The sequence below is a fragment of the Chamaea fasciata genome, unplaced genomic scaffold (assembly GCF_029207755.1).
Source record: "Chamaea fasciata isolate MVZ Bird 193981 ecotype frontalis unplaced genomic scaffold, bChaFas1.0.hap1 SCAF_3, whole genome shotgun sequence".
In the NCBI taxonomy this organism is placed as follows: domain Eukaryota; kingdom Metazoa; phylum Chordata; class Aves; order Passeriformes; family Sylviidae; genus Chamaea; species Chamaea fasciata.
In genome coordinates, this window is record NW_027094088.1 from 87,915,907 (window position 1) to 87,936,996 (window position 21,090).

Below are 21,090 nucleotides of genomic sequence, written 5' to 3' on the forward strand. Positions count from 1 at the left end.
AAGCAGATTGCCACATTCTTGAGAAACAAGGCATGTGGGTAAGAAGTAGGCCTGAATCAAGCCCTTCTCATACACTCATGTTCACATAAGAAATCTCACACGGTTGGGTTGAAGGCATATAAAGACAGCATCTTGTATGTGCATAGGTTTTCTTCTCCTGAACTCAGCTCAAATCTGCTTTCAAAGAAGTATCAGTGAGCCATGCCTTCTGCTCCTCTATTTTATCTAGAAGACCTGATTACCATTATAGCTACAACACCTGTCCTCAGCTTAACTATTACTACCTTTATCTCCTCAGCTTGCTCACAGCAATCAAATAAGATGAAGCATGAAATCTGCACCACTTTAGAAGTTCTACAAACAGAATACATTCCAGTAATTCAAGAAGCACCAAATATGATAAATCTGTCCTTTGCTGGTCCTGTGAAATAATTTTCATGAGCACTCTGGTACTTTTCCTAAACTGTTTAATAGTCTAGGCATAGGTTATGCAAAATACAAAACATATTAAAGCAAGCGTTGTCAGGAGATTTATGCTTTTTTACTTTTTAGACAAACTGAAGTTGGTGTACAGATGAGCTTCCACCTAAACTGTAAAAACAGCTTTTGCCTGGCTTAGTTCATGTGAAGGGTACTACCATCTTGAATAACCACATTCTTCCCAGCAGACTACATCAGCAGTGTTAGATCACCAACAGTGTCAGACAAATCAAATAAATCACGACTATATAAACTTTCAAGGAAAAAGGACAAGCAAAGAAACTGTACTTCAAACTGATACTCATTATTCTTAACTAAAAATTGTCAGCACATGCTGCAGTCCAACCATGTCAGAATAAGGACAGTTTTTACCAAGACCTACAAAGGACAAGCAATAAGAACATTTCATGTTCTTTCAGACACATACATTAATTCCAAATTATACATCTTTATTTCTTTACTGAAATGTGGCTCTATTGGTGCTTTCAGATTAAAAAAAAAAAAATTAAACTCAAAAACTCAGCATAAATCAAATCAGTTTTTAATCCCTTAGTGTTCTGACAGCCTGAAATAGTAGCCCCTAAGTAAATGCATTAGCTCACTTATTTTTAAGGATCTTAAAATTGTGATCATTTAAGTATTAACAGTATCAATTACTGCACTACTGATCACTTTCAGGAGACATACATGCCAGGAAGCACCTGAAAGTTTCTCCATACCTTCCAAAATATCCAGCTGTACCCTATGAGTTAATTATAAAATTTTAAATGCCGTACAAGTTTATTGGAGGATGCACAGGATGTGGTATAACAAAACAATTTGCAAGTGAGGTGGAATTTGGTTTAGTTGGGTACATTAGAAGGTCTTATGCATATTAAGAGGGATATGATTTTTGTTTGGCAGGTTACAGACAAAAGTAACTTACTATCGCGAGAGTAAATAAAAGCATTAAGGGTGGCCTCAAAACTGTTCTTCTCAAGTAGGAAAAAACCGCCAAATATCTTGTTTTGCCCTGATAGCTCACTTTTCCATTGCTTTAAATCAATATAATCTTTGATTTACAGTTTTCCATTATGTAATACCATATAATTTAGCGAAGGTGAAAATTTAGTCTGTTAGTAACAGTAACATATATATTATATAAGGAAATAAAGATTGTCAGAAACAGTTCACAAAACTTACTCAAAAAAATTAAACATTGATATAATCATGTAACTGCATTAATCTACAATACTTCTCAGTAATGAAGCTAAAAACTTATGGTTTTTAAACTTTCAGTCAAATAAAGAACACTACTAAGAACAGAGTAGTAGACATACTTTCGTCTCTTGCATCAAATTCAGTGTAATTATTCCAACTCTTCATAAATATTAATAATTTTAGGGATTGGATCATCCCTTTTTTTAACCTTCTAAAATTTCTCAATAAATTCTGAGATTATTTTTATTTAAAACTTTGTTCCAAGTTGTTTTCAAATCGGGTATTCCAAACAGTAAAAAAAGAATTTTATTATCATTCCAGGGTCTTGAAGTCAATCAAAGCAAAACACCCAGAATCCAGAATCAGCTCAGTACCAGAAGGCCTAGCACTAACAGAATAACTCTGAGGTCAGAGCAGTCAGTACAACTCTACTGCTCCTACTGCTAATCCAGAAAGACAGTATTTTTTTTAAGCCAACCAGTGACTTCAGAGATCAGGCACAGTCCTACACTAAACAAATCTTGACTTTCATTGAGAGTAATTAACAGACAAAGCCTAGGCTATTTCTGATCAACATAAAGAGCTTTCATCTATTGTTACACTACAAAATTAAAAAGACCTGCACATAGTTTACATGCCAGGCATGTATGAAGTGCATTGAAAAAGGGCAGCAAGGTGACAGAATTCCCAACTTATTATTTCTATGTTATGAAAAAGGGTTGGTGAAACTGTATTTTAAATTGTAATCTTAAAAAATTGTAAGATTTACCTGTAGAACAAGGCATCTGGAAATTGGGGTCATTGCTATCCAAAACAGGCAAACAGAACTGGGCACTTGCAGATCCTAGCATAGGATCCTTATCGCTGAGCATGTTCTTCAGCGAATCCTCTAAGACATTTTGACTTGTACTAAAATCCTCACAGACTTCATTCTCCAGGTTGGATTCTAGAAATAGGGCATCATCTAAGTGTTCAGTAGGAATTAAATGGTTAAATGTATCAACTATATCCATGAAGACTCCTGTGTGTCTTTCAGCCCTATAGAAAGACAAGAAAAATACCATAAGAAAATAAGCTACAAATTGTAAAACACCTAAGACACCAGCAAATTTTTTGGCTCGTGTGTTTTATAAAGAATGCTTAAGGTATTTCAGAATTATAAAAAATAAATTAAAAACTGCTTATGGCTTAGTATCGCCCACTGCATAACTAAAAATCAATTCTCTAATTATTTTTTAAAAGAAATCCCATGCTAATCTCCTCTATCAGCATCTGAGTGCTGATGCTTCTATAGAGTGTGTATAACCAAAGCAGCTAAACAACTCCTTTCTAAAATTTGTTTAAACCTTAACCAACCCAAGGGGGTAGGACACCACAGGAGGAGGAGATCAAGAACAAGTGAACCTGGGGAGAGCTGCACTGTGAGCATGACTCTTTCTTCTTTTTAAATGTAAAAATGTGAGGTCAGCTTCCACTAACATCAATGAAGCTGAGAAGGTTCCAGAGCCTGTCATACTACTAATATGTACTACTGAGAAGAACTATATTTTTGTTCAAAGAGCAACTACCAAGTACTTTATAGCAAGTTAGTATTTTTAAACAGCAAGGGTTTATTGCTATTATTTTTCACCAATCAATACAGTCAATAAAATTACAGAGATTTTATACAAAAATCTGATCTCAATCAAGTACATGAGAATTCTGAGCTGGCATCAAAAGGAGAAGCCTTTTGAAACTTCAATTTTGAAGAAGCTTAGGTGAATTTCTAGAAGTCTACCTAAGGAATTGTATACAAAGATGGCAACTGCATTTTACAAGGAATTCTTCATTTTCTAGATCTTCTTTGCAATGCAACAGAAGAGCAGCTAGTGAAGCAGAGACTTACCTAATATGCATAACTGAACAACAAAATGGAAAAAAGTCAGCAAAACACTTCTCCAGAAGTTTTGCTTTAGCATATACTCAAAGTAAAGAAAGATAGCTATTAATAAATATGATCAGATAGGTAAGGAAAACGGAGCAGTGCAGTACTGCCTGGCTTAATCTGGCATACAGGATAGTCTGAAAAGCCAGTTTTTGGCACACAAAGCTGTTAAAGCTTTTGGAAACAGCCAAAGGACACAAATACTTTTCTGCTCCTTCTTTCATCATCCTCTTCTCACATGAGACAATTTTTTTTTTTTAGAATGAACACCCTAATTAAAGGAAAATTACAAGTGAGAATTGGAGTTTGCAGTGCTTGAATTACTTTCTAGATGACTATTCCAGCAACCTGCCACTAAATAAATCCAGTACTTACTCATGCTTAATAGGACATTAAGTATGCTTCCTTAGACACATTAATGGGACATTTCTGTTTTAGCAATCAACTGGAAATATCCTAGCCAGATACATGTAAGGACTCTGCTACAATTTCAACCCTGTTTATGCCATTTATTTTATTTTAGAAATTTACAAAAACTACAGGTTTAACATGAACCGTGTTTCATTTTCTTTGAGTGGGGTTTCTTAGGGATTTTTTTGGTTTGTTTGTTTGTTTGTGGGGTTTTGTTGGGAATTTATTTTCAAACACGCCAGTCATTTTTCCTTCTCCCATAGGGCAGTTCAGAAGAAAGCAATGGTCAGGTATGGCACTGTGGCTCTGCAGTGCATGGTATCTTTCCAATTTCTACACACTAACCACAACAGAGCGGTCTAATACACAAGGTCCTATTGACCAAGCAGTCAGCAAGATGGAATGTTTGGCCAAATCACGTGCATTTAGTAAAGAGGTAATAGCCTTCAGCAGCAAGTTGTTATTTGAAAGCTCCCTCACCAAAAAGTGGACTGCTTTTATCAAGCAATACAGTGCATCTAAATATACATCACACCAACTAGCACCTACAGCAGCCAACATTGTTTCTGAAGTTCAAAATCTGGCAACAAATGAAGAAGCAAACTAATGTAGTAAGTACTATGCTGCACTGTATAATCTGTTTTTATTATTATACCAAGTAGTTACAACAATCTGATCGTACACATAATAAACTACAAGAGATGCAGTGGCTCCAAGTAAGAAAATAATCATAAATGCCCCAATACAGTACTTCAAAGCACCTTCCTGTAATGACAGGGTTTTTTTTCATATTAGCATTACATGAGCACAAGAGTAACAGCCACAGGATAAAATTATGGTGAACTCTGACATTAACAGTGTTGATGACACTGCAATAGAACATCTAAATATTGTGAGAATGCAAGAAACCTTTTGCATCCAACATTAGAAAGTGGCAGAGGCTTTGAAGACACAAGTCCCAAGTTTTTTTTCTGGATAGGAGAACATTTATGTATTTGTTACTCAAATATTGTTGTTCCCAAAGCAGTGATGACTACTTCATATAAAGCAATGTTACGAAACAAAGCCTGAAAAGAATATTAGCTCTTGCTACAAAAATCCCTCCTCACAGAAATTAACCTCTGTCTTCAGTGATGTGATGAAGAAAGATTATCTACAATTTTGTAAGACTACCATGCAGACATTCAGAACACAAAAAGCACTGAGAAGTATCTGCCAAAGCAACTACACATGCAGTGGCCACAGACACCTTCAAGGAGACCTAAGTAGCTAGTAAAGAAAATTCAAGAGGAATTTTACTGCAAGCTTTATTTCTGGAGCATGAGCCTATGATCAAGTATAAGTTCCACTCAAATTTTGCATCAAAAAGTCAGGGGGCTTGCATAAAAATACTACTACCACAAAATCTAATCTTAAAGAATTTGTTCTACCATTTTTAAAATAGAAAGTTTATGTCACCAAAACATATCAAATCAAAATTTTGCTTTACCTAGTTCAAAAAACCACTCTGCTATTCTTTCCATAATTTGTACACTACCAAGCTATTTTTAAAAATTATTTCTAACATTATTAGATTAACTATCATAGGAGGTGTAGAATCTGTGGGACTGAGGATGAAAGATAAACTTCTTTAGCCAGACAGCTCTTAGAAACAGCTGCTTCAAGAAAAAAAAATCTTCCCCTGTACAATGCCTTAAGTGTATGAATTTTGAACGGTTCATTTTGCATTTGAAATACTTTGAACATCAGGAAAATAGCCAGAGGTACAGGTAAAATCACAGTTAAGATTTTCATGCTCACTTATTTCCCAAGATAATCCTAACCCCTCAGAGGAAGAATGCATTACTCCGGTGGAACACAGCTGTGTCCTCCACTTGAACCCCAGTGGCCAGTGCCTCGGCAAGGCTCCCAGCAGACACGCACATACCGAGCCTACTCCCATCGCACAGCAATTCACAGCACTTCCCCACTGGGTAGCTAATCAGAAACAGCAGAATATGAAAAGTATTATGCACACAGAACCAGTGAGGAGTGGTCACAAATGAGGCAAGGGAGCAAGTCCCAGCCAGGCTCAAATGAAACTTCTCCCACCCACTGGCTCCTGGAGCATCAGGGCATGTTCTGGGAGTGCTACAGCACAGGAGAAGCCAGGGTAAAAGAAGGGTTCACCACCAAGAAAAGCTTGAAGTATAGAGAGCATTCTCCTCAGTTCACTAAATATATTTCTTACACTTTTGAAAATGATTTTTGTCAGCCTCTCCACAGCAAAAACAGAAGCAACAATTACAGACGTAACATTGCAACAATTACAAAGTAACTCACCAATCAGTATCTGTCATTAAGAGATCCAACACTATGAACAACCCTGTTAGAAAGCACTACAGTCAAATATGATTTCCAGACTTTCCCCCACATTATGTTTACCATAAAATTTCCTCAGGCTATCAACACTGTCTCCTTTTAGTCTGAGTCTTTCAGTTAAAAAAAAAAAAATACTTCCACTGTTGAATTAGTTTATTAAGCCAGGTATGCCATAATATTGCCTCAAATCCCAACCAATCTGGTATGAAATAAACACGCCGTGGGATCTGCCACAGCAGATTTTTATCTTCTCCCCATTTACCATATTTTCATTACATCTTTAACAGTTTTACATGACTTTTAAAAATTGGAAGGTAAATAGTCAGAATGATCATTTGCTAAGAAAAGAAACTGAGATCTCAAATAAGCATATCCTTCCAAACTAATCTTAGAAGGGAAGGAAGACTAGAAACTGGACAAGGGATGTTGCACATCTTTAATCTTTTTCATTGCTTAGTTTGTCTATGAAAGAGGCAAAGAATTACTTCAGTTTCTGTTATATTATTTTCTTAATCACAACAGAGAAAAATAATTTAGTGGAGATCTCCAACTGAATCCGCATGTTTCTACCATCTTATCTAAAATCCAACTCAGGCAAGGGCGATCACAATTCGTAGTGGCCACCAAGCATTCCATGTGCTGTTTTAGCTGATGGACAGACAGTCCAAGCATACTCTTGACTGCATTTTAAATTGTCTCCCTTAACCATCAGCATATTTGGATATATGTTACATACATTTGTCTTGATACTTTATTTTTTCTTTATTTTCCTTTACATTAATTACATTCATTTTTATATAGTATTCCCACATCATTTATTTTACTAAGCAAATGTTAGGTTTCACGGTAATTACTCTCCTTCCCTCTCTGGTGAGGGATGTATCAGTTTACCTTTTAAATATGACTTTCATATTTTATCTTATATTTGAAAGTTAGTAATAAAAAATAGAAGCTTCTGTATGTTTAATGGTTGTCAATTTAAAAATAAATCTGGTTTATGAAAGTCCTCAGCAGCTGGACTTCAAAAAAAATTAAACATTTCTACAGACAGATTTTACCAAAAAAGAATTGCCTGAATTAGGAACAAGGAGAGGCAAAAACCTGAGGGAACACAACAAAGTGGAAAAAAAAAAAAAAACAACCCAACCTCACACTGTCTATTTAGGATATTCAAAATCCTAGATGTTGAATAGCCTATCTACTTTATTGACCTGCCTGAATAAGTGAGTCTGAAACTGCTGAAGACAGCATAGCAATGCTACAATTCCTTCCATTTCACTGAAGTACCTTTCTGAATAGAGTCTGTCGCTTCCAATTCGCTGAATCTGTCCAGTGCTTTTAAAAGCTTTTGTACATCTGGCAATTGACTGGACTATGTGGGAGACATTGCAATGTTCAAAACACAAGACTTGGTCTCTGGACCTTGTGCCTATGCACACCAAATGACCAACAGCAAGCACTAGTCATAACAACTGTAACAGACTCCATTAAAAAAGATCCATATTGTATTTGTTTCTTCAAGTAGTAAACTCCAGTAGGAGAGTAAACAAAAGGAACAAATTACTTGGATGACTATCACCTTAGATGTCAAAACAAATGGGAAAAGCTGACACAGCACTGTTACAGAAGAATCAGTAAGTAACAACAACTGACAAAATCTTTTCATCAAAAGGGAGGGAACTGAACTTTAACTGGGATGCAATTAGGTAATAACAAAAACAGCTTAAAAAAAAAAATCCCTTACTCATGCTGTGTGGCAACTACTGTACCAAAAAAGGCCACTCAAGGTATGAAATGTCTACCCTTGCCCACTGGAGCAGTGATGTCAGACCACCCCATGGGCCCACTGATACCCTGACACCCAAAACCCACATACCAAACAAACAATGTTACTTCAAAACCCTGATGCTCATTTTACTACCATCCTCCTCCTTCCTCTTACACAAACTCTGAAGTTTAAGCTTGCAAGTACCTAATTGAAAATCAGTGCTAAATTGCCATGTATCCATGTTGCCATGCTTTAAGCACTAGAAGCTGCATGCATTATGTTCATGGATATTACTGCATCCAAAGCCAGAGGAGACTCATATCTTCCGCAACAAGAGATTTTACCCAATAGCATTCACAGTCCAAACGCATCATGGCATTAGAGAGAAAATCAATATCAGACAGTGCATCAGAGGCAGTGTCAGTAAGAAGACATCAACTTGACAACTTTTTGGTGAGTTTACAACTCTCGCACCAATGTGCTTTCTACTCCGGTTCATATTGGCTCAAATCCCATCATCTGGGGCAGTCTTCAAGAATTAAATTAACTCACAAAATATTTTTGACAGAACAAGCAACGTGATTTATGAGCATATGAATGGCCATCTAGCAACAAAAATGTGTTTGGGACTGTTAGTAGAAGATGTCAGTGTCCTTCCTCAAAAAAATGGAGATACAACACTTGCATAAAATATGATTTACTCAGCTTTAGTCTTTAAGCATCATCAAATTTGACCTTCCTCATTCACCTATCTCCCAAAAACCAGGACACAGGCAAAAGCCTGCCTAACAGGAACATTGTACACAAATACGTTTATTTGAATCATCAATATTGCTGTAAAGGGAGGGCCAGGTACACTCACTGACAAACTTATACACTGAAACATCAAGCCATTAGGTATCCATACGCCACCTGTTCCCTTATGTAAATCCCCTACTTATTATTTATTAATTTAATCCCTTATTTAAAAATTAATATCTAGCTTTCACTGGCATCAAAACAAAGCCTTGCTAAAGACCAAAAAAACAAGAAATGTAAATCTGAGCATTTCATTGTTAAGAAGCTCTTCTATACTATTTTTGTGTTTACCTCACTCTGAAGTCCTCACACACCAACTGACACAAACCCCTTGCCACTAAAATCTCAACAGACGTAATAAATAATAATCACTGCCCAAAATCTATCTAGAATCTAAAGTAAGTGCTACTCCCTTCAATCAGAGCAGATATCTTACTACTTGCTATCATATTTAAGAGAGCAGACAGCTCAAGATACTTGCTTTATTAAACCTTCTCTATGCAAAACTCATCCACCAGCCATAACTACATCAGCGTGTACTTCAGTGAACAGGAAAGTAAATTTCAAAGGATTTAATTAGAAGACAAAGAAATGCAGAAAGAATAGAGAAACCTTTTCTTAATCACACAATATCAAATTGTATCATTGAAAATCATCTTAACAGTTATGTTTTGAACAGTATAACCTCTCCTAAAAAAAAAAACTCTCTCACCCTCACTTTATAGCTCAAAGAGGCACACGGTGCTGCACTAAAATTTATGTTATGTCAAAAAACATCCTCACAGTGTGAAATGTGGAGTATGCAAATACAAAATGCAAAGTTTTTACACTGTGAAACACTAAGTACTCTGGTTTTATTTGCTGGACATTTGCACCAATGAATACTCCTGAATACCACAAAAATCCTAATTTTATGAATCTCTCCATTGCTGTATATACCTTGGGAATTTGTAAGCTCACTACCAAGAGATATTTCACTGAAAAGAGAAAGATGAGGAGAGATTATACTTTCATCACTACCGCTATTCTCGTGAACTCTTCCACCCTCAGGTCTCTTGTTTCAAGTATTTTCATCTGGAACACAATATAAAATGTTAAACTGTATAAAAGGTTACACTGATTATTTGTCAGTCACCCGAGAGAACGTTTTCATTTGTAATACCTTTTGAATTTGTCAGTGTCTCTCTCATAATGATTCACTTGGAAATACCTGTTAGAATTAGGGTTTGTTTGTTGGGAATTTTATTAGCAATAGTTATAAGCTTAATGGCTAAGCTTTGTGAAGTTTTTCATAGAAATATACCATCCACCATCCAGCTATATTGACACTACTCAGGAGGATGTGACAAGCTGACTGTATTTCTCACTTTCTGCTTCTATAAAATGAATTCTCATATCCCAATTCAGTGAACTTTATCACTGCTACTTCATAGTATTACCTTTCAAAAATATGCCCTTATCATAAAAAAAGCTTCTAATATAATATGGCTCTCCCCTTAAAGCTTGGATTTAACAACACTTAGGTTGACCAGGAAAAATTAATGGAAAAATAAATAACTAAAAAAATCCATCAGCTCAACTCTTAGCACAACGCAAGAGGTAGAGGTTAAGCCTCTTTTTGAGAGACGTTGCAGAAATACAGTAGGTAAGAATTTTTGGAGTTTCAGTTTTCTTTAAAGCATCTTACCACTATGTTGAATTACCTCAGCTAACTGTGTTGAATTAAATCTAGCTAGCATGGTTTGTAGTTAGGTTAGGTGCCCTTCCAGTTTGCAAATGTAAAATGCACATAGAAACTGAATGACTGAGTAACAGGCAACCATAGCTGAAAAAAAAAAATCTAGGTATTCAGAACTCCGTATTTATTTGCATAATCTTTAAAGCCAACTATAGAAATTTATAGCAGAAGCTACTTGTTACAAAAAAAAAGAAAAAGAAAAAAAGAAGAGTTTCATTGCAGGATACGCACCAAGTGAAAACACCGGTGGAATTATTCCAAGAAACAGAAAAACCCACATTTCAAGGGCTCCCTTACATTGTGTCCCAAACCATAACAAATTAATTTATTAAGCAAAACAAACCATGAATTAGTTCTGTTAAAGAGATGCCATATGTTTACCATCCTTACATTTAATCCTAAAACATTTTTCACCATTTAGTGATGCTAGCATCCATTTTGATAAAAGCAAATGTATAAAAATTACATGATGAATTAACAACTACGTAGAAGACACCACAACTACAATTTGCACGGTACAGCTCCTATCACCCCCCATTCCTGTCGTTCCTTACTGGTTTTTACACTTCACTCTATAGGCTATTTTTACTACTTGAACTATGCCACAGAGTGCTCTTCATCCAAACGCTCCCCCACAGGGCTCTAACAGGTCTCCCCTGTGCACACCATACAGAATGAACAACTCCCAGTCACATGAACGACAGCTCTTCTAAAGTCTGAGAGTTATTATTTGCATTCCAGTAGCAAGCAATAACGCAGTCTCAGAAAGAGCACCTCATCCCAGAGTAGCATCTGGAAATACCACCAGGTCACTGAAGCCCACAGTACTGCTGATGACCACATCTTCTCCCGCATATCCTACAGTGGGTACTCTACACAGGAGTTGAACACAGAAACTGTTGATGATACTAAGTACAAGAGACGGGAGGAGGCGCCCGGAACAGGTCAGACCAAGAGCAAGAACAGCAGGGTCTATACTGGTAATTGTTTCTCTGGTTTGTATGGGACAACAAGCCATCGGCGGCTCTAGGGCTGAGAAGAGGCAAAAGTAGAAGGATCAAAACAACAACTGCAGGGCAGGGAAGGCGGTGTGGGAGCGCTCTCAGCAACAACACGACTCCGGGCAAGGAGCCTGCGGCAGGGTCCCGCACGGACACGGGGCGGGAGCTGCCTCCGCAGGCAGCGCGGCCGGGGCCAGAGCGCCATGTCAGGTGGCCGGGCGAGGAGCTCGAGCCCGGCGGGCCCGGGGCCCGCAGCCTCCGCAACAACCGCGCCGCGGCCGCGGGGCCGCGGCCGGGCAGAGCGGGGCGGCCGGGGTGCACCCCCGAGCCCGCGGCCGGAGCGCAGGTCGCCTGCGCACAAGAGCCAGCGGCGGCGCCGCCTCCGCGTACAGCCCGTGCCGCTGCCCCGCGGTGGAAGCGGTCGCGTCCCGCCGGGCCGCTCCTTGCCACCCGGCCGGGCCTGGCCGGCACAGGCCGCGGCTCTGCCGCCGCAGGCCCGGCCCGGCCCTGCGCGGCCCGGAGAAGGCCGGGGGAGGCCGCGCAGCGCAGCGGGGCCCTCCACCCCCGGACCTGCCCTCCCTGCCTTCCCCAGTCGGTGCCGCAGCCCGCAATAACTCACCCGTTCCGCCGCCCAGCGCTGCCCCGCGGCCGCGGGGGAACGGACGCGGCTGCCGCGCCAAAGGGAGGGAGGGAGGGACGGCGGCGCGCGCAGCTCCGCGGGGGCGCGCACGCGGGCTGCCCCCGCCCAGGTGGTCGCGCCCGGCTCGGCCCGGCCCCGGTGGCGGCCGCGTGCCCGCTGCCCCGCCGGTGCGCGCCCCCGCGGCGTCCGGCGCGCCGGGCCCGGCCGCTCACGTGACGGCGCTGTTGGGGGGAAGGGACGGGGGCGGGTAGGGGCGCGCGAGCTGCGCAGGCGCTGGGCGGGAGGAGCCGGGGGCGCGCGGCGGGGCGGGGCAGGGCCGCGGGACCCCGGGCCCGGCCGGCACTGTGTTGCGGCGGGGGACGTTCTCCTCAGTGGAACCAGCCCTGGTGGCTGAGCAGGGGCTGGCCTGGGCATTCTCGCCGGAGTCGGGGGCCTCAACACCGAGAGGCGCCCGATGGCAACCGCGTGCCCGGCCTGCGCCTGAGGGGCCTGGCTGGGCCCGTGGGAGGGCGGCCGGGAGGCTCCGCGGGTTTTTCCCGTAAGACGTTGGCTGAGGACACACATGATGTGACTGGTGCGTGTGTAATGATTTGGGCTTTTGTCTTCGGAGAGCAGCTGCCACCCCCCTCCTCGGTGCAGCCTGCATTACACAACCTGCTTATTAGTCTGTCCTGTGCGCCCGCGGCCCCGGGCAGATTCCTGCAGCTCTCCATGTGGCCAACTCTTCGGTTCCTACATGTTGGACAGAAAAGTGTCCTTAGTCGGTCGGTCCTGGGCAGACATGCCTCATGCTGCCTGTTGGTGCAGGAGCGTTTTCGCCTTTTCTTGGTAGCGGTTTCTGCATGTGCACTGCAGGACCTGTGGCGCGCATTCACACCAATCGACACCTATGGGGCTGTCACGGTGTGCGTTTGTCGGGACATCAGAATCTGGAATAACTTGGTCTTCGCATAATGTTATCAAAGAGCAGGACTGTCTTTCCTAATTTGTGTTACAACATTAGCTGAATGCAGCATTCGTTATGCTGCTTTCAGTTCTGATGGCTGGCACAAAGTGCAGCGCAGGGTGGTCCTTGCATATACCAAGTTTCAACACCTCCAAAAGAGAAACTGATTTTTAATATTTCTAAAAATTTGTTTTGGAATTAAATCTTATGTATTACTGTATTAATGCTGCCTTTGCATATTCCTACTATTTTGTAATGAAACAGAAACATGATGTAAGGACAAAAAAAGATTGCTTCTCTTTAGTTTCCTTTTTTTTTTTCAATTCCGTTTTGAGTCTTATCCTCTGGGGCTTTCTGTGGTGCCATGAAGGCTGAAATACATTAAATGCTTCTCTTGCTACCACCACACTAAGAAAGGAAGCATTAAACTGAAGGCATGGTAACACAACAATATTTACAGGCACTACACAAGGTATTTGCAACAAAACAATTTTGAAGGGGAGCAGTTTTTAAGCTATTCTACATTTTTTTCTCCCTGCCGCCCTTCCAAAGTTACAGTTATGCACATTACCACAAGTTGGTTTTCTCCAATTTTTCTTCCTGTACTTTCCCAGTTTCAGAAATTCTCTCTCCTTTCCAAAGCAAGCATCTTTAAAAAAACCCTTGAATTCTTATGATGGCACCAAACTGAGCTACTGGGCAGTTGCACTAATTTCTTCAAAGGCTTTTTAGGCATGCAACTTTTAACAGGGTGCTAACCCTCTGAAATATTGTAGATATTATACAAAGAAATGAAATTACTTTCTAAAGCAAAATTCAGTTAAACACAATTTGCATTGCACAAAATTTTCCAGCATTCAGCCCATTTGATTTCATTTATTTTGACACAAGCAGCAGGCAAAGCACTGCTGGTAATCTGATCATTGTTCATCGCTCTATTCGGTTTTTCCTTTACACTGTCAAAAGTCACATAACTCCAGTGACCCATCTCAGTTTAACAGAGTACGTGCACTTTTCTTTTGCTGTACTGTGCCACTCCCTTTATGTAATGAACTTGACCATCTGTAGCACCTGTGTTGCATAAAAGAAAGAGCACCCCAGTAGCAAATTTCATAGGTATTACAGAGGTCTTTATGTACAGTGACACATCAGGTGTACACAGTTACAACTGCACATCTGCTATCTTTCGTAGCAATATTTATATCATGACATCCCTTTATACATGAGCTACTTGGTGGTAGTCCAGATCTTGGAAGTTGTTTCCAATGGAAAGCAGTCTATTTATTTTCAGTCTCCTAGTGCCCTGAACACAAAAAAAAGCAACAGAAGGCAGTTTCTTTGCTTATAGTTCCAAGTCTCTATTTAACCACAACTCTTCCCAAGAGGTTAATGAATTATATTCCTTATAGTCTTTCCATGTTTTTTGTTCTAAATGGAATTTTTGAAAATATTCTATATGCAGGCAGATTATGATCACACTGGTCTTAAACATGGCCTGCTTTTGAATGTTAATTACTAGTTCTTTGGTTGTCAGAATGTGGAAAGGAGTTAGATTGCTCCATATGCTTATCTGGATAAAGAATGTATTGGGTATGGTGGTGGACAAACAGGTTTTCTCCCCTGCTGTGGGACAGTATTTGCTACTGTCAAAAAGCTGAGATATGTTACAGCAGTAGGCCATTAACTATTCAAACAATGTCTCATAGGAATATCTTTCTTTTGTCTGCAAGATACTTGATTTAAATGATTTTAAAATCCAAGTGCTGCATTTATTTTGTAAATTGTGTAACTTAAAATGTCATACAAAGCAGAGTTAGACTTCTGAAATAAATTGAAGTGTATGTACTAGTCACATCTGCTGAATTTAAAATTTTGAACAAGCTTGGTGTTTTCTGATAACTATTTTCTGGAAGAGTCAGAAATACTACAGTGGCACCTCTTGATAATTAGATAACTGCTTTTCATACCACACTTGCCATGATTTTTCCCAGGATGAACAGCAGACACTCTGCTCACAATACCTAGGATTTGCCAATATCACTAATTCAGAAGGCTCCATAGTTAGCTCATTTGAAGTCTCTTGTAAGTTATTGTGAATTATATCTTTAGCAGAATTTAAAACTTAGTTCCTCAGGTCTTTTCTGTTTCTTATGTAATAAGAATTTACTTCTTCAAATGCAGAACAGTAACAGCCAATAATCTAATTTTTTTTTAGTCCTATAATGGAAATCCACATATTTTAATTAAGTATATCTGATTTGACACTATTTTTCCTTTAATTTCCCATCTTTCCGTCCTTTAGTTAGTACAAGAACAGTGGCATGTGCCCCATTATCCACTTTTCACCAAATTTATGACATGATCATTCTCTTTCCCCAGAAAAAGGCTCATTGACAGCTGCCAGTTGTTGGATCAAACACAAGTTACATGTCCTACTCTAGAAAGCAGCAGAAAATCAGTCAGTTCCACAGGTGAAAGAGACTGAGGCTTTAAAAATTAACCATACGGCTGGGTGGACAAAGGCAAGGTTCTGAAGACAAAGGATGTTTAGGCACTGATTTTATGATTAAGGGTAGATTTTTATAGAGAGGTGAAAGGTGTAGAAGCTACAAGCTATTAAGAATTACCTGATGGATTATACAGATTCAAGACTAAAAAAATAAATTTTATCCCAGAAAATATGACAGAGTTGCAGTTATATGCATAGATTGGTGTAAAACAAAAAAAAAAAAAAAACAAACAAAAAAACCCCAAACAAACAAACAAACAAAAAACAAAACAAAACAAAACAAAGATGCTTGAATCAAGTTTTTTAGTGCTAGAGGGAAACAAACTTTGGTAACCAGCACAAAGTACGACTTTGAGACTTACATCACAAACTAATTTGTGTGGTTTTCTATGGAACTGCTGCTGGTTACAAATTCTCTGAATACCTGAGATTTCACTCCAGTACTATTTACCTTAATTTTTATCTTCTGTGAAGTCACTCATATGGAGTCTGTGTTCACTTCCCCAGTACAGTGAAAATATTGACAAACTGGAATGAACCCTGGTGGAGGGTCACTGAGATTATTAGAAGCTTGGAGCACAGAGTGTATTGTGCTTCTTCACTCTTGTGATGGGACTGAGGAGGCAAATGTCCACTGTCTCAGTTACAGAGCAGATGAATGTAGAGAGGAAGAGACAGAGTTGTCTTGGAGGTCACAGTGAAAAAAGGTGAGAAAGGGAACTTCCATCTGGGAAGGTTCTGAGTAGCTCCCAAGGGAAGGGTTTTCAGCTGAGGGGCAGGTATTGGGAAGGATCTGTTTTCTCTATCCTTGAACACATTAAAAACTTGACTAGATAGACTCCTAAATAACCTGATTTAATTGTGAAGTTATCCCTGCTTTGAGCATGGGGTTGGACTAGATCACCTAATATTTTGGCCAATCTAAATTACTCTGTATTCTAAATGGTACAATTAGGGGATTTCCTTCAAAAATATCCTAATGCTTCAACCCACTAATGCATGATAATTCTCTCAAATTCCCTTCCTGGACTTGGCTCAGGACCTATTCCAAGGCAAAGGGCTTTCCATTAATAGAACTTACTGAGACCCAACTCCAAAGTAGCATAAATACTCTGATAGTGCTGAAAGACAATTGAGACAGGAATGTAAACATCCAGTGCTGTTGAACAGTACTTAACTTTTTTCCACTGAAGAAAACCAGGTAGCAACTAAGGAAGTCCAGAAGGGAGTTTTGATGAGAAGTAGACAAGTGAAATAGAAATGACCAAGAATTTCTGGACAGGGAAAACAGGAACAAAATAAGAAAGTCAGGAACTTGGGGAGGTAAAGACTGTCAATGTATGAAATAAACCGTATGCAGCAAAGAGCTAACTCAAGATCAGACAACTTAATGAAGTCTGAGGATGGGAGAAGTAAAAAAAGGTTGTGATTTAACACAAATATGGAAAAGTCTGCATGCTCTTCATCAGAAGGGTAACTCCTTAACAACACAAAGTGATTGGATTTTTAAAAATTGTTTCACTGATTAGATTAAAATGGAAAGCACCAAGTGTCTGCCTAGAAAAAATTCTGCCCATTAGCAAAATTCTGTCTGATTAAAGACATAGTGCAGAAACACTCCATGTAGGGTGGCCTGAGGTAGCATCTGAGAGCATCATAGCTCCTGCCAGGTACCATCCTCCGTAACATCCTACAAGGAACTCCCAGTTAGAAGGCAGGGTAAGAATCCTGCTGTATAAAACCATGGAGAGGAGAGTAGGGTAGCCCATCCCTGGGATAGACAGGGGATATGTGGAAAACTTTGTATATCAAATGTAAAGGGATGAATGTACTTGCAGTAAAAGGGAACTCCATGATTTTGCACATCTGCTGTGTCCCTCTTGTCTTTATATGCTTTTACTATGATGAACTGAAAGTTGTCATAGAGTTGTATTGAAATTTTAAATGGAAGTTTGGGGTTTGCATGTCCTACCTAGAGACACAGATTTACTGGGGAATTGAAGGAGGCAAACTAAGATCTTTGTAGCTTCCTACTAGCACTGTGGAAGTGCATGACAATGCTGAGCTGCACTGTCCTGTTCAGATCCTATTGTAACTATGCTCCCATGAATGGGGAAGAAGAGTTCATCACCTGCAACCCTCGCTCCTCTGATGTCCAAATGTTATTCAAGTTCTCCCTTCTTCACAACAACCATCAGTGAAATTTGATGATAAAGCATGTGCAAATTTTTAAGGATAAAAATCAGCTACTGCTGTTACCCCACCAATAAAGTAAGATTAAGACTCCAGCCCACTAGAAAATTCCTACTCCACACATTTAGGTTTTGTTACAGACACAGGTTACATGTACTATTGAGACTGAATGTCTTCTACTATATGAGTATTTCTGTCTTGAGCATTCCTAGGTGTCTAAACACTAGTATCTGATTTTCTTCAGCTACACTTCTAAGACTTCTCATTTGAATCAGAAATTGAAGGAAGCAACTTGATCTTCTGGCACTGTCCCTATCGTTTCTTGTCAGACCACTGTTTAAACACTATTACTTCACAAAGAGGCTTTCCACCGATAAGGAACTTGTGTTGTTATTGAGATAATTATCAATGCATTAGGACAGTATATATCAAAATTAACAGCAGTCATGCAGGCAACCATCAAGACAAAAATAATGCCGCTTGCTGTGGTTATGTGTAGCATAAATGCATATCCATAAGAAAAAATCACACTAGAATTGTTCATGGTTATTACACATTAAGAGCAGGGTATGTGGAGAGTAATACTTTACCTGACATTTTGAACTATTGCACTTAAAGAAGCTAGGTAATATTTATTTAATCTACCTGAAGATACCTATACTGCGAACTGATTTTGCCAACCCATGCTCCCTCCACAGAAGACACACTCACCTTTAGAGAGCTCTTCTCTAACCTATTTTAGGTATCCCTTAGCACAGGAGATCTGAGACATATGCTTAAATGCAAAATTCCTTTCACTAAAAAATCTATATTTCCTCAGTTAAGTCCCTCCAACTATTAATAAATCCCACCAAATTTCAGCCAGATTTTAAGAGCTGAATTCAACTTCCGAAGTATAACTGGGTTGGGGTTTTTCGGGTTTTTCAGTAGGATTACACAAATACTTACAAAAAGATAATAGTAATCTTTTTGGAACAACATTCTCTCTGGTTTGATAGCTTTCCCAACATTAACAGAAGACTTGCTTATTAATGACACAGCAAAATCCCAGCAAATCAAAGATACTGTTTTGAGTACTATCTCTCAGTAATTATTTAAAACATGTTGCACATATTTAAATAGTGTTATTAATACTGCCGTCAAGCACTCAGAAGCTTAAAAACAGTTAAGGTCAGGTCATCTATGAATCCTCAGTCTGGCCCTCTCAAATGCATTTATTTAATTACAGAAGATTCTTCCCTCATCTCATTTGTACGGATAAACAATGCTCACATAAATGAGCAGTGCTTTACCACTTCTCTTACTGCCAAAGATCTTAAGTCTAACCTTGGATTTATCCTCAATACCAAATTACACATTTTCTCATTTCTCATTTCTACTGCAATAATGCCAATGGGTCTGATAACTTCAGAAATTACTGCTTATCTCCAGAACAGCCCCACTAATGTGAAGACTGGAATGGATTTTTATACACTTAGAACTGAAGACAGGGAGATAAGAAATATTAATTAGTTTTGAGTACAGTCTGAATTGGTTCAGGATTGTTCAGAAAGTTCAGGACTGTTCAGAAAGAGAGTTAAGTTGAAACTGACTGCTCAGCACTTTTAAGAATCAGATTGAAGAAAATCACATCCAATTTTATACCTAATTTTGGATACTCAGTAACACTTGTTTGACTACCTTTCCTCCAAATTTTTAAGGGACCACATGACAGAACATAGGGAATTCTTTCTCCTGCACTAATTGAAAACTCTCACCCTATTTCCTATGAATATTTCTGCTACATGCTAAGGAATCCTGTAAATACTACCACTATTTACAAGTCAACATTTAGAAGTTGACTCTGCTTTCAGCAGACACACACACACATGCAAAATTTTCCTCGTTTACTGAAATCAACTGAAGTCAAGTCCAGTCTCAAGTTTAGAGTGCAATGAACCAAGCTTCCATCACAAAGTGTTAGAACCCTTAACTGAAACACAATCCTCCTTTACACCCAGAACAAAATCTGATCTATGTACAGAAATTGCATTAATAATTTTAAGTAAAATAATTCCAGGTATTTTACTTTTAGTTGTTTTACAGACTTCTTCTAATTTCATGGGTGACCAAATCAGGATTTTTAACTTGAATTGGATAATATGTGTTAAACCAGTATTTACATCAATCAGCCCAGCACAATGAAGAGTTAGAAAATTTGTGGAGATTTTGTCTTTGCCATTGTTCCTACAATCTAGTCCTTCTTGACAACACAAAACAACAGAAACACTGATGACTTTGGATGTCATTCTGTAAGATCTCATTTCTTCAGTCAAATGAAGCTGTATTCCATTAAACAAAATACCTTTTAAAGCACATTCAGCCTCCAAAGGAATGATCCAAAGTTTATTTTACTACTATAAAGATTGTGCTGTATTATATTATTTTAGGCATTTTTAAATCATACAGTGCTCTTTATAATGAGGCTGTAACTTCTCAAAAAGCAGTCCTTCAAAAATCTCATTGACTGATACTATGATCCCATCTCACTGTTTAGAAAGGAAGAGATGCATTAACCAAAGTTTAAGTCTAAGCAGATATGAGCATCGATCACCTCAGCTGGCTACTAAGAGCACCTTCTCTTCAGATTAACTTTTCAGTTCTCCTGAGGAAGTTTAGTCACCACACTAGAAACTCACATTTCTTTGCTCACATAATTTTTGGGACATCTTGTCTGTACTGTCTTGACAATGAAGCACTTTGTCACACTATTTTTACCTGAATTCTAACAGTACCGATTCAAGTGTTCTCAAAGCTTTACTGATGCACGTCCTCTTCTGCTTTACCACAAAAACAGCTTCAAGAACACTAAGTAACCAACCTGTGTTTTAGTACTGGGGACTGCAAGTCACAAGAAAGCTACATGAAAAAATACTGTACTTCCTATTATTAATTTTTGTCCACATTTATTTATGAGTAAAACAAACAGCAAACATTACAGCAAAGGGGACATTCAGGCCCAGATTTTTTTTTAAAAAAAACAAAAACAGATGCCTGACTAGATTCTGAATTTAGGCACCTCAAGATTGCTGACAAAGTACACAAAAATAAGTGAAAGTGATGAGCATTTCAGCAAACTTCG

General features: G+C 39.1%; 1 protein-coding gene across 2 annotated transcripts in view; it reads right to left on the reverse strand.

Annotated features, from left to right (window-relative positions):
* The window catches only part of PHF3 (PHD finger protein 3), a 49,935-nt gene extending 37,550 nt beyond the window's left edge, over window positions 1-12,385 (reverse strand). Inside the window, exon 1 of one of the 2 annotated variants that reach the window (XM_066179727.1) lies at window positions 12,301-12,385. Coding sequence is in view for 1 of the 2 variants with exons in the window: in XM_066179726.1 (XP_066035823.1) it covers window positions 2,450-2,693 (244 nt within the window). In the remaining variant the exon portion in view is untranslated. Of the gene's footprint in view, window positions 1-2,449; window positions 2,709-12,300 lie in introns of those variants that run through there. The other variant, XM_066179726.1, reaches the window with a different exon arrangement.
* Between the last annotated feature and the right edge of the window lie 8,705 nt (window positions 12,386-21,090).